Source organism: Microtus pennsylvanicus, chromosome 7 (genome assembly GCF_037038515.1).
Source record: "Microtus pennsylvanicus isolate mMicPen1 chromosome 7, mMicPen1.hap1, whole genome shotgun sequence".
Lineage (NCBI taxonomy): Eukaryota > Metazoa > Chordata > Mammalia > Rodentia > Cricetidae > Microtus > Microtus pennsylvanicus.
The window spans coordinates 98,418,870-98,430,917 of NC_134585.1; the positions used below are offsets into that span (position 1 = coordinate 98,418,870).

The following is a 12,048-nucleotide window of genomic DNA, read 5'->3' on the forward strand; positions in this document are numbered from 1 at the left end:
ATGCTCTTGGTACTTAGACCAATGTTAAGATTCGCTTCAGCATCTCTGGGTGTTTATGCTAAGATTAGTACAGAGTAAACCAAGTTCAGTCTTAAAGCTGAATGCTTCTATACCATTTTTGGTTCCAAATTACATTCTCATCCTTTTTAGCTTTTTAGCTTCTGTTATATATATATATATATGTGTGTGTGTATAATATATATATATATAATATTCATTAATTTTGTTGTTATCCTTCAGTGTAAAATGAATGGTCTGAATTTAATTCATAATGTGTATGAAGGAAACAATTCATGTTGACATCATATCTTTGTTTTACACAATATAAATGTTCATCTAATGTATCTATGGAAACTGTCTTCTTTTAAGTAGTTAAAATTTAGAAAAAAGCAAATACTTTAAATCATGCAATTCTTGCCTGTGGTAATGTCAATAGACCCCAGGTCATACGACCTTATGTCATATTTTGAAGCTCTGTACTCTAACATACCACTTTATAACAAACTGAATATTGTATTGCAGCTTAGGTAGCCTTATTCATTCCTAGAGCTTTGCCATAAGTCATCGTGTAGACAATGAAGAATTTTTACAAGATCCCAAAGGATTTGCGTGAAAAATGGTACATGTGTAGTGGTATCTATCATGATATTAGTCCATTCTAGAGGAATTATATTAAAAAGAAAGGAACAAATACAAGGGGATTCCTAACAGATATTACTGTATTTAGATTCCAGAAAGCTCTGTTTCTCTAGAGTCAACTTTATTGATTGCATTACTATATACTATTTTCACCTCCATATTATTTTTCCTAGAAATAATTCACTGTGTGTGTTGATATTAGAAGAGTTCACAGTTATTGATCATAATATTTTAAACAGGTATAGAATAGCAGGATTGGATTTAAATAATGAAAGTCTGAAATAGCAAAGCACATGTGTGATCTTATTAATCTAACCACTATTCTTTAACCCACTATTTGTAGATTATCTGAACCAGGTATTGGTCATAAGAATTGGTTAAATTTTCTCTGATCACTTAGTTTTAAATTAGATCCATGAACTAGTCTGTTTTATTCCCTAGTTTGCCAAACTATATCATCAGTGTGCTAAACTTGGTCATTAATTTAGTTGGCTATCACAAAATCAGACCTCAGGCTTTCAAATTAAAATAAAACAATAAGAAAAACCTGAGGTTTGGCCCCCCTCGTTACATAAGACCCATATCAAGTTTGTACATTGGAATTTTATTTAAAAATTGTGTAATTTTTAAGATAAGATACTCAATTTTCATTCATTTATTTCTTTAATTTTGTGTGTGTGTGTTGAAACTCCACAAAGCCTAGCTTTTCCCTGGCTGAAGAATGATATTTACATGGTCAATAGAGAACCAGAAAAGAAAATGAGTTGAATGTGTTTATTGGTCTTATTAAATCTATTTTAATATTAATGTGATAGCAACCTATCTAGCAGAACTTAGAGTTGTAAGGTCTGATGACTGGGACATGTGAGACTGATGTCCTAACTCACCAAGTTCTGTAGGTGCTACTCGACTTCGGATCCAGAAAATCCGGATTAACATAAAGCCTGTTAAATCAACTAGAAATGTTTTCTAGGATAAATGAGAGACTGAAAAATATTGGAAAGAATATAAAGTTCTAGCTTTCCTAGACAGGCTTATAGTTGTGGAAGTTGAATATTTTCATGGAGTCTTTTGTATAGAAGGGAGATAACATGAATTTTGACATGATTTCAGGGATTATTCTCCCCAACCCAAAACTACATCAGTGAATTTATTTAATTTATTTAATATTAACTGTTATTTCAATCACTTTGGCCCTTTATAGGTTCATGTCCACGATTCCAAAACAATTATATGGCATGGCTTGTTAGTCACCAACATTTTGAAGCCTGATATCACAAAATGAATGTACTGCACAGTGTCTGGACTTTCTCCATCGATTTTTTCCACTAACATGTCTACCTACCTACTTTATCCTCAGAATCCTAGTGAAATGTATAGCTTCCTGTCAGTTCACCCTGAAATAGCAACTCTTGGTAGTCATTGCTTCCTGAAGTTCTACCATGTCTCTATAACCTAGAGTTTGTACAATTTATGGTTGCTGTTCTGTAATATACACATTATCTATTCAGTTCATCATTAAATTTTGCTTATGCACAGAAATTTATAAATTGCCCTGAACTTGATTATATCCACACCAAACCAATACTGCCAAGAGGTTTTATAGAGCCTATATTGCTAAAGAATTCTGGTATGATTACGAGGCCATCTGCCTTCTCCAGACAGAATAAGAACTCCTCCTGTACATGTAGCTTTCTCCTCACACAGATGCACAGAGGTATCTGGACTAGGATCAAGTCATCACACTGCAGACGTAGAAAGAACAAAGAGTTGAAGAGAAATTACAACAAAAGACCATACATTAGAAGCTGGCTTCCGGCTCCTCCTGCAGACTTGGCTAAGGTGTGATTTACCCATTTTCCAAATTATACACCTAGGTGTGAATGAAGAGGAAGAACAGATAGATTCTGTCAATGACAGAAGAAGACTAGAGAGTTGATATTTGTAAAAATCATTTACAAGTTACAGGAAAAACAATTCTGAAAAATGTTATTTTTCTGTTTAGTTTGTTTTCCTAACCTTTGCTTAATTTGGTAGAGAAATATTGATTTGTATTTCTTAAAAGGTCAAAATCAATCATTTTTTATCAATCAAAACATAAAATCATTTACATCATGATTCACTTTGAGTTAAATTTCATGTTGATAGTTTAGTCACTGGAAAAAAGAGTATTTTTGCCCTTCCCATATTTTTAGCAAGCAGTTACAGAACTGATGTTTTCTGCAACTTTTTAACAACTCAAAAGGTTGCTATATTTACATGTAACGAGTCTTTCTCTGTTTTATCAGTCCCAAATAATGTCATGGAGACTTCTTAATACTTAAGAAGGTTCAGGCCAAGCTACCAAAATCCAGTAGAAGAGTGGGAGGAGTGAGATTACAAACAGAGAGGTCAAGACCATGATGGGGATACCCACTGAAACAGTTTACCTGAGCTAATGGAAGCCTCCCGTCTCTGGCTTGACAGTGAGCAAACCAGCCTGAGGCCAAACTAGGCCCTCTGAATGTGGATGACAATTGTATGGCTGGGGCAGTGAGACCAGAATTTATCTCTATTGCTTTTCGGAACCCATTCTCTCTGGAGGGATACCTTACTCAGCCTAGATATGGGAGGAGGGCCTTAGTCCTGCCTCAAAGCAATGTGCTAGACTTTTTGACTTCCCGTGGAAAGACTTACACTCTCTAAGGTTGGATGGGGGTGGGGTGATGAGGGTTATGGGGGAGATGGAGAGAGAAGAAGAAGGGGAGGGAATGTGAAATGGATTTGGCATGTAAAATTAAAAAAAAGATAGTTTTTTTTTGAAAAAGTAAAATTAAATTTAAAAAAGTTCAGCTTGTAACTTAAGCTTGTTCTTAACTTATTCTTATACTTAAATTAACTTGTCCATATTAATCTACTTTCTATTATGTGGTGTCACTTCTCTTCTGTCTTCCACCTTGTTTCCTCCTTGTTTCTCCTTGCATCTTCTGCTTCTTGACTCCTCTTCCTATTCCTTTCCTTTCTCTCCGCACCTATGCCTCCTGCCTAGCTATTGACTCTTCAGTCCTGTATGAAATCAACAAAGCAATCTATTTTCACACAGTGTAATAATACCCAGAACATTTAAGTAAACCCCATTTTAACATAATAAATATGGGACTTTATAAAACTGGTCAATGTAAAAAAATGAACGGGGCGCCCTTATATGCAGTTTCCATCACAGTCTTTTATCTTTTTTGATTAAAACACAGGGTTTTTGTTTTGTTTTGTTTTGTTTTTCATTTTTGTTTTGTTTTCTGTGTAGCTTTAAGGCCTGTCTTGGTGCTCTCTCTGTAGCCCAGGCTGGCCTCGAACTTACAGAAGTTCGCCTGTGTCTGCCTCCTGAGTGCTGGGATTACAGGCGTGTGCCACCACTGCCTAGTTATGAAACACAGTTTTAAGGAAATAAAATAGAATGACACATCCATTTTACAGTTTCTTTATTCATTTAAGATGAATTTATAGACACTCCTTGTTTGTACTCAATTCTTTATTAGGTAGGGCTTACATAACCCACATGTGTGTACACTTGATTTTCAATGAATTTCTGATGACTTCTGTATAGCAAGGAGGACAATGTGAAAGTCCTTACAAATAAATACTCTATGAAGTAGGAGTTTATTAAAACTCAGTAAGAGTAGAAAAGTCATTCACATATTCATTCATATTCTCTCTTCTCTGTCCCTTCTTCTTTCCATTCCTTCATCTCTCTCTATGTGTGTCTCTCTCTATCTCTGTCTTGATCTCTCTCCTCTGTCTGTGATTGTCTTCCTCTCTAACTTTCTGTCTCTCTCTCACTTTCTCTCTGTCTTTCTCTCTTTATCTTCCTCCCTCGCCATTGTTTCCTTCCTTCCTCTTTTTCCCTTCTTTCGTTGCTTTCTCTTTAGTTCTCCATTCTCCCCCTCCTTGTTTTTTCTACATCTTTCTGCCTCTATAAGCTTGTCCCATTCATGTCCAAATCCCTGAAAAACTACTGCTAACAAATCATTTTGTTTAGGCATGTCAGTTCAGTTCATGTACATACTGTATAGGTCTTCATTTGCTGTGATGCATTTTGAGTAAGCTCATCCTGGCTTAATGATAAAGCAATAGGCTCCCCCAAGAAATATGGAGAGGAATCCAAGTGAATCTCCTCCATCAACTATGGATTTTCCCAGGTTGTAGAGATTATTCCTTGCAGTGGTCAGGTAAGCCTAATGCAGTTTTTAATTTGGTAAGAAAAGAAATTAAATCCAAGAATTTATTGCATCAACTCACAACCTCAAATTGTTTCCATTTTCTTATTCCCAGGGGTCTTTCCTCAGAATTAACCTGCCAGAAAGCAGGAAAGGAATAACACTGATTTATTACTAAAGGCAAAGAGTGACTTAAGTTTGAGGGATATTATGGGGAAGGCTCTAAAGGGAAAGAGCACATTGTGTTTAAGTTGACACAACCAGAGAGCTAAGTCATTAACTAAAAGTCCGACATAGACAGACATTTAATTTAGTCTTCTAGCCAACTAGTCCCTCAAGATTATAAAATCTTACTGTAACCTCCCAATAAGCTGATCATTTAAATGATACATGAGAATTGACTTGCTAGTTCACTTCAAACAGGAGACCCCAGAGAGCATAAAGATGTCCCAGAGAATCAGTCATTTACAAAGGATTTATAAAAGAAAATGCCAGGACCAAAGTTTATGTGACAAATGACAAAAAGCCACCTTTCATTTCATTAAACATTTTTCCGTGCAAATAACCGAGTAGCTTTCAAGCTATAAGCTCACATAATCTAATTATCATCTTAATGTTGTTAAAGAATATTATTCCATTTCAGGGTTTTTTGAAAATTCCCTAACCTCTATCACTCAAAGAATAGTATGAAGTACTGCTGAAATATATTTCTAGGCATAAAGATCAAAGCGAGTTCCAGGGGAAATTATCAGTTAAGGAATATAGCCTTTTTTCCTAATAGGGTCTCCACGCTACACTTCAATGTGAAGTTAATGAACAAATTCTATTTCTAGATCATCCAATTTAGATATTTTCGGTTTAAGTTATTTTAATAACCTGCTGGGATTACAACTAATTTGACATATGGTTTTATAAACTTTCATTTTTATAGCCAAGTTTTGTATAAAGATTCTGATTTCAAACAACACATTTGTAACACACACACAAACATATTGAGAATCATCACAAACCAAGGACTTCAATTATTTTATAAACTCTGGCTTTGTAGTAGTAGGAAAAAATACTGCAAGTGTAGATGTTACATACCTCGGTAGCAAACTGCTGCAGCCCACCAATATTAATGGGGCCCTCTTCTGCAGCATGCAAGTTGCATCCTCCCACACAGAGGTCAGAGGTTGGACAAACCATTCCACAAGTAAGACCAAGAGGATTGTCAGAAAAAATCATCTTCGCTGCGCCATAGTAGTTCTGTAGAGATAAAACAAAACCAGAGTTTGTATTAAGGCATAGCGTACCTGAGATGCCCAATTGGGGCATTTTATTTCTTCCAGTAAGTAACAGCATTAAGGCTCAAGATGTCGAGAAGAAAATGAGATAGATATGCTGTGAAATTGTTTGTCATCAGGAATCTGTCCCCATCATAGGCAGAACACCATCTGCATGGGAACTTTATACTTTTGTATTAATAAAAGAGTAGTTGATCAATTTCAGAAATTTAACATTTAAAAGACCATTGTTTACAACATATTATAGTATATCTTTATATCTTTCTTTAAATTCTTCTTTATGTTTTTAATGAAGGAACTTTGGAGCACTGCTAGACAAAGTAGATAGATAGATAGACAGACAGACAGACAGACAGACAGACAGACAGACAGACAGACAGACAGATAGATAGAGCGAGCCATTAGGAATATAAAAATAACAAAAAGTTATATTCGGTAAGTTTCCATATGGCTAAATAAAAAACAACCATAACTCTTCTCCTTCTTCTACACAGTACTATTTCAAGTCACTCTGTTGACTGATGTTCCTCAGCTGCATCCTTTAAGCAGAGATCCAGATAGGCACTTAATACAGGGAGGGACTCCTGTTCTAGACCTCAATCAGTTCATTCCCCTCACTCATTCCCTCATATCTGATGTCTATAAAATAGCTTAGGGTTTGTCTTACTGTCAATAACTTTGTAACATAATTTTTTCAAAAATGAGATAACATGAATTATGACCTAATATGTCTAAAATTTTTTTAAAATATTTATTTATTTATTATGTATACAGCATTCTGCCTCAATGTATGCCCGCACGCCAGATCTCAGTACAGATGGTTGTGAGCCACCATGTGGTTGCTGGGAATTGAACTCAGGACCTCTGGAAGAGCAGCTAGTGCTCTTAACCTCTGAGCCATCTCTCCAGCCCCCTAAAAATATTTTTTAAAAAGATTTGTGTAAACCAATCTGTGTAAAGACAGTCAAGAAGAGCCTAAGGATACATATCACATAAACAAAATACAGTGTCTTGAAGCGAGTCCTGCAAAAAATAGAGAACATTAGAAAATCAAGGAAATTCAAATAAAGTGGATATTTTCATTAAAACAAAATCAGTATTGAGTTTTATGGTTATAATAAATGTGATATTCTTGCAGATATGCATGTATACATATACACACACATACACAGATAAGTGGATAAGGGAGCTATGTGCAGATCCAGGTCACTGCCCTTGTAGTAATGTCACAGGTTTCCTGTTTAGTCACTTCAGTATTTCCCCACCACTTTGGCAATCCTTGATTTCTTCTGATCTTCACTAATAGCTCACTGTGGGAAATGTCCAGAACTCAATTAAGAACATTCTAGAGTATTAACATAAAAAATAAATACCTGGTCATTAAGTAAAAGTAAGTTGAAGAGAACAGAATGAGTAAAATAATGTTGATAGCAATTCAAGAAAGGAGAAGAAAAAATGGACAAAATAATTAAAATCATCACCATAATTAATAGATCACTGTGTTATAAAAGAAAAAATTTATAAATTAGAACTAAAAAAAGCAAAAAAAAAACAACCTATGGTTTTAACAGTATTCATGAAGGTTAAATATATTTGCTTAATTTCATGTCTCCCAAGAACAGCTCTGTCAGATACATGAGAAAGATTAAACAATATATGTTTTTTTAAACAGTATTAATATGGTTTGAAATTCAGATCATAACTAAGGAACTCAAGGAATAAAAATCAAGCAACTGGCTGACCAATATGAACTATCACTTGAGCAATTAAGACAGAATCAATTCAAAAGTGTACAACCCATGGCAATAAAAAATATCATCTCAGTGCAATTTAGTTAGAACACAGTCTTTTATTTTCACACATACACACTCAACGTATGCATGCACACACACACACATACCTCATTGGAAATGTAGAATACACCAGCCCCTACGTTCACTGTGTTTGAATCCCACTAGGTTATTTTGGAGCATGGCTTCTTTGGTAATGGTCTTTTAGTCAGAAAATTTCATTAAACTAGAATAGGCAACTGTTTCTCTTTCATGAAAGTTCAACCACAGCATAAAGAGAAAAAGGGAAATAAATAGACTTTATGGAAATCATAAAACTCAGCGCATAAAAGAACATACCAAAAAGTGTGAAAAGAAACAAAGTATGTGGAGACCATTATAAGATATCTGTATTTAGAATATATTAACATGATAGCTCTTGGTAGGAGAGAATTACAACCAAAGTATTCGAAATTACTGTGGGTAAACATTCGAGAAAGTTTAGAGTAGGCACTGGAGTGATGATGTGCAGTTGGCTAGTCTACTTGATGTCGGAAAAGACGTCCAGAAGACTCGTTTGAAAACTGTGCTTGTTCCAGATTACGGCGAACCCTGACTGCCAACCTCCATATTTAGATTTTTTATTTAAGCTTTTAAATTAATGAGTTTTATGTTGTTGTTGTTGTTTTTTGATACATGGTCTCTCTATATAGCCTGGCTGTCCTAGAACTCCATATGTAGACCATTATGCCTTTGAACTCACAGAGATCTACCTGCCTTGGCCTCCTGCATGCTGAAATTAAAGGTGTGCGGCACCACATTCAGGTTAATTGAAGATTTTTAATGGAAGGATTCGGGTGTTAAAAGATTAAATAATAAGATTACAGATCACATGGAAATTCTCAGAAAGGAAATTGGAAAAGAGGATGCGTCAGAGGGATCACAGAACCAGCCTAGAGAAAAGCCTAGATACATTGCTGTGTATCTGAGAACCAAAAAGATGGTTTTCAAATGGGTGGTGCATTAGCAGGGTGGTGGTGCTACGTAACTTTAATCTCAAAACTCCAAAGGTGGAGGCAGGTGGAACTCTGAGTTCAAGGTCAGCCTGGTCTTGATAGAAGGAGAGTTCTGGACAACTAGATCTACACAGAAAAATCCTGTCTTTAAAAACAAAACAAACCAAGTGGGTAGTGTAAAAACTGAAACATGAAGCACCTTGCAAGTTACCTTCTTGGGAAACTCTCAAGATGCCCAGATCCCTTCAGTGTTTGTTGTTCTGAGTACACCCAGTAGAGCCACTCAGGATCCTTTCAAGAAGGGGACAGCTTCTCAACTCTTCCCTTAAAGGCGCAGGATCAATATCAATTCTGTCTCTCCAACAAGTGAGATGGTTCTAAAGTCCTCTTTCTACACAAGAGATTTGCCTCTTAAACCTTTTAAAAGTAAAGGCTAGAAAATTTAAATGGAAAAGGTACTTCATAGACACCCAGGAAGACTTCCACTAGAAGATAAACCACCACTTCAACCCTTTCTTCATGGTATTCTATCAGTTATAGCTTTTTATTGTTTGTTTCCTCATGTAGAGAAAAATGTATAGGGCTATGTTAGCAGAAATGTAAGAAAATTTATTCTCTTTAGGTCCAGTCATGGTTTTCTTTGTATACGCCATGGAAACTTTATTATTTTGATGTTTTTTGTTACTGTTACTAGTTTTTTGTTTGGTTTAGTTGTTGGTTTTATATATAATGTGTATTCTGGAGACCTCAGGATGCCTGACTCCTTCCACAATCAAAATTTTGAGAGAAAAATGATGGTTGTTTTCAAATCAACAACAAAGTTCACCAGTGTCTTTTTTATTTTTTTCAGGTCTAAAGCCTCAGTTTGTACCAGAGCATTTTAATGGCACAGTCTTCAGCACAACACGTGCCTTTTAGTTAATTTTAAGATGATTATAACTTTAATATTTTTTGTTTTTACTTTAAAATTAAAGCTTGAAATTACATTAGTGCCATTCCTCTGCAATTTAATGATTTTCGAAGTCATTATCGGGAACCGCAAAGCTCGTCAAGCCTGCTCTCCTGTCGTATGGTATAACTAATTTAACAAATAGTCCTACCATATTCAGGCCTTCCTATCACTGCAAGATTATCAATACAGCTGGCGGTTTTATTTTAAAGTGTTCTTCTCTTTTCCAGTGACAGTTTTCACAGATGGAAGCATCCTTCCAAGATAAACTCCAATCTGTTGCATTTAAAAACCACTTGTGCTAAACCTTAGTAAGTTTGAAAGTCTGAGAAGGGTGGATTAACTTTGCTTACATTCCTGGCTTTAGCTATCTAAGAATGAATGGATGAACATTGACTAAATAGAAAATGGCTTTAGTAACACATGAAGGAGACAGGGGTATCCGGATAACTTTGTATGAAGCTGTTATCTTTCCTCAGTGTATAAGCTGTAGTTCTCAGACATTTGAGACATCTGTGGTTCTCAGAGTAGTTGAGACATGCTCAGAACACACAAAACACCCTGGCTCCAGAGCCAACATGGACAGGGCACACAGAGATCCTGCATTCAGAGGCAAGAGTGGGGGGCATGAGGCTGGACTGTAAGTGGAAAGCCAGACTTGGGTATCTAGTGATATTTTGTTACAAACAAAGAAACAAAACCTTACTCTCGTGATACATCCTTGTAGTGTCAAAGGGTTGAACAGGATAGGAGAGTCTCATATATATTCTTTTTTTTTTGCTTTGTACATTTTATTTTATTTTAATTTTTTTTATTAAAAATTTCTGCCTCCTGCCCACCTCCCTTTTCCCTCCCCCTCCCTCCTCCCCCCACGCCCCACTCCCCTCCCCTTCCCTCTCCAGTCTGAAGAGCAGTCAGGGTTCCCTGCCCTATGGGCAGTCTAAGGTACTCCCCCCTTCATATATTCTAAATTTTGGTAAATTTGATAAAATATAATTGGATATTTTGGAACACAAATTTAGTCAACTGTTCTCAGTTAAACGTAAAGTGTAAAGAACTTAACATGTTATTCTTGAAAATTTTGTTTTCTGTCCCTAAGTTGTTAAACTGGAAAACTTCACATACTCACATACACACACACACACACACACACACACACACACACAAGCACACACAGACATAAACACACACCTTTATGTATGCACAAATACACACTCATGTACACATGTACATGTGAGTACATATACACAAAGTTACACAGACTTTAAAGTTACACACAGTTGTAAATGATTACACACAAACATATTCACAAATGCACACACACACACACACACACATATATATATATACCCACACAGATAGGTATTGGAGACACTTCTGGATACAAATGCTAACACACAAGAACACTCTCATTGGGAATATGTAATAATACACATGATCATATATTGTGAAATAATATTTTAACAATGTAAACATGTGTTACATTTTTTATGCTGTAGAATATTACTTAAACTTGGTAAAAGTGTGTGTAAAGGTGTGTGAAACTGTGTAAAGGTTGTTTATGTTGCATTTGTTTAATTATGGGAAGATGTATTCCCTTTGTTTCATCTTGCTTGCCTAAGGCACCTGATTGCTCTAATAAAAAGTAAATGACCAATGGCTAGACAGGAAAAGGATATGCAGGGCAGGTAGGGCAGAGAGAATAATAGGAAGAGAAATCTAGACTTAAGGAGAGAAGAAAGACAGAAGAAGAGAACGAGGAAAATACCCAGGGCAAGAAGCCAGGCAACCAGCAGCCAGTAGACCCAAGAAAGTAGGATATACAGAATAGAAAAAAAGAAAAAAAAAGTAAAAAGCCCCAAGGCAAAGGTAAATGAAAAGAAACACATTAATTTAAGTTAAAATAGCTAGCCAGAAAAGAGCCCCCTCTCATGATTTGGGAGCTGGTTGGTAGCCCAAATAAAAAAATCCTGACACAGTTGTCAGTTTTAGGTCTTGCTAAATTTTTAAAAAATGTTTATTGGGGTTAGATGATATCTTTTTAAAACTGGGCATACATACAACGCTGCCCATTAAATAAATTTAATGGATTTGAGACATCTCTCCATTTTCCTTATGGCTTTTTTCTCCTCCAAATGCTTTTGTAAATGTTAATTCTATGTGTTAAACATTTTAATGCATATTCAAGGAAATCAT

The 12,048-nt window shown here is 35.6% G+C and overlaps 1 protein-coding gene across 1 annotated transcript in view; it reads right to left on the bottom strand.

The window, feature by feature from the left end:
* The window catches only part of Dpyd (dihydropyrimidine dehydrogenase), a 745,624-nt gene that overhangs the window by 551,915 nt on the left and 181,661 nt on the right, over nucleotides 1-12,048 (bottom strand). The window contains exon 5 of the mRNA XM_075981504.1: nucleotides 5,919-6,080. Within this exon, the coding sequence (XP_075837619.1) occupies nucleotides 5,919-6,080 (162 nt within the window). The remainder of the gene's footprint in view (nucleotides 1-5,918; nucleotides 6,081-12,048) is intronic.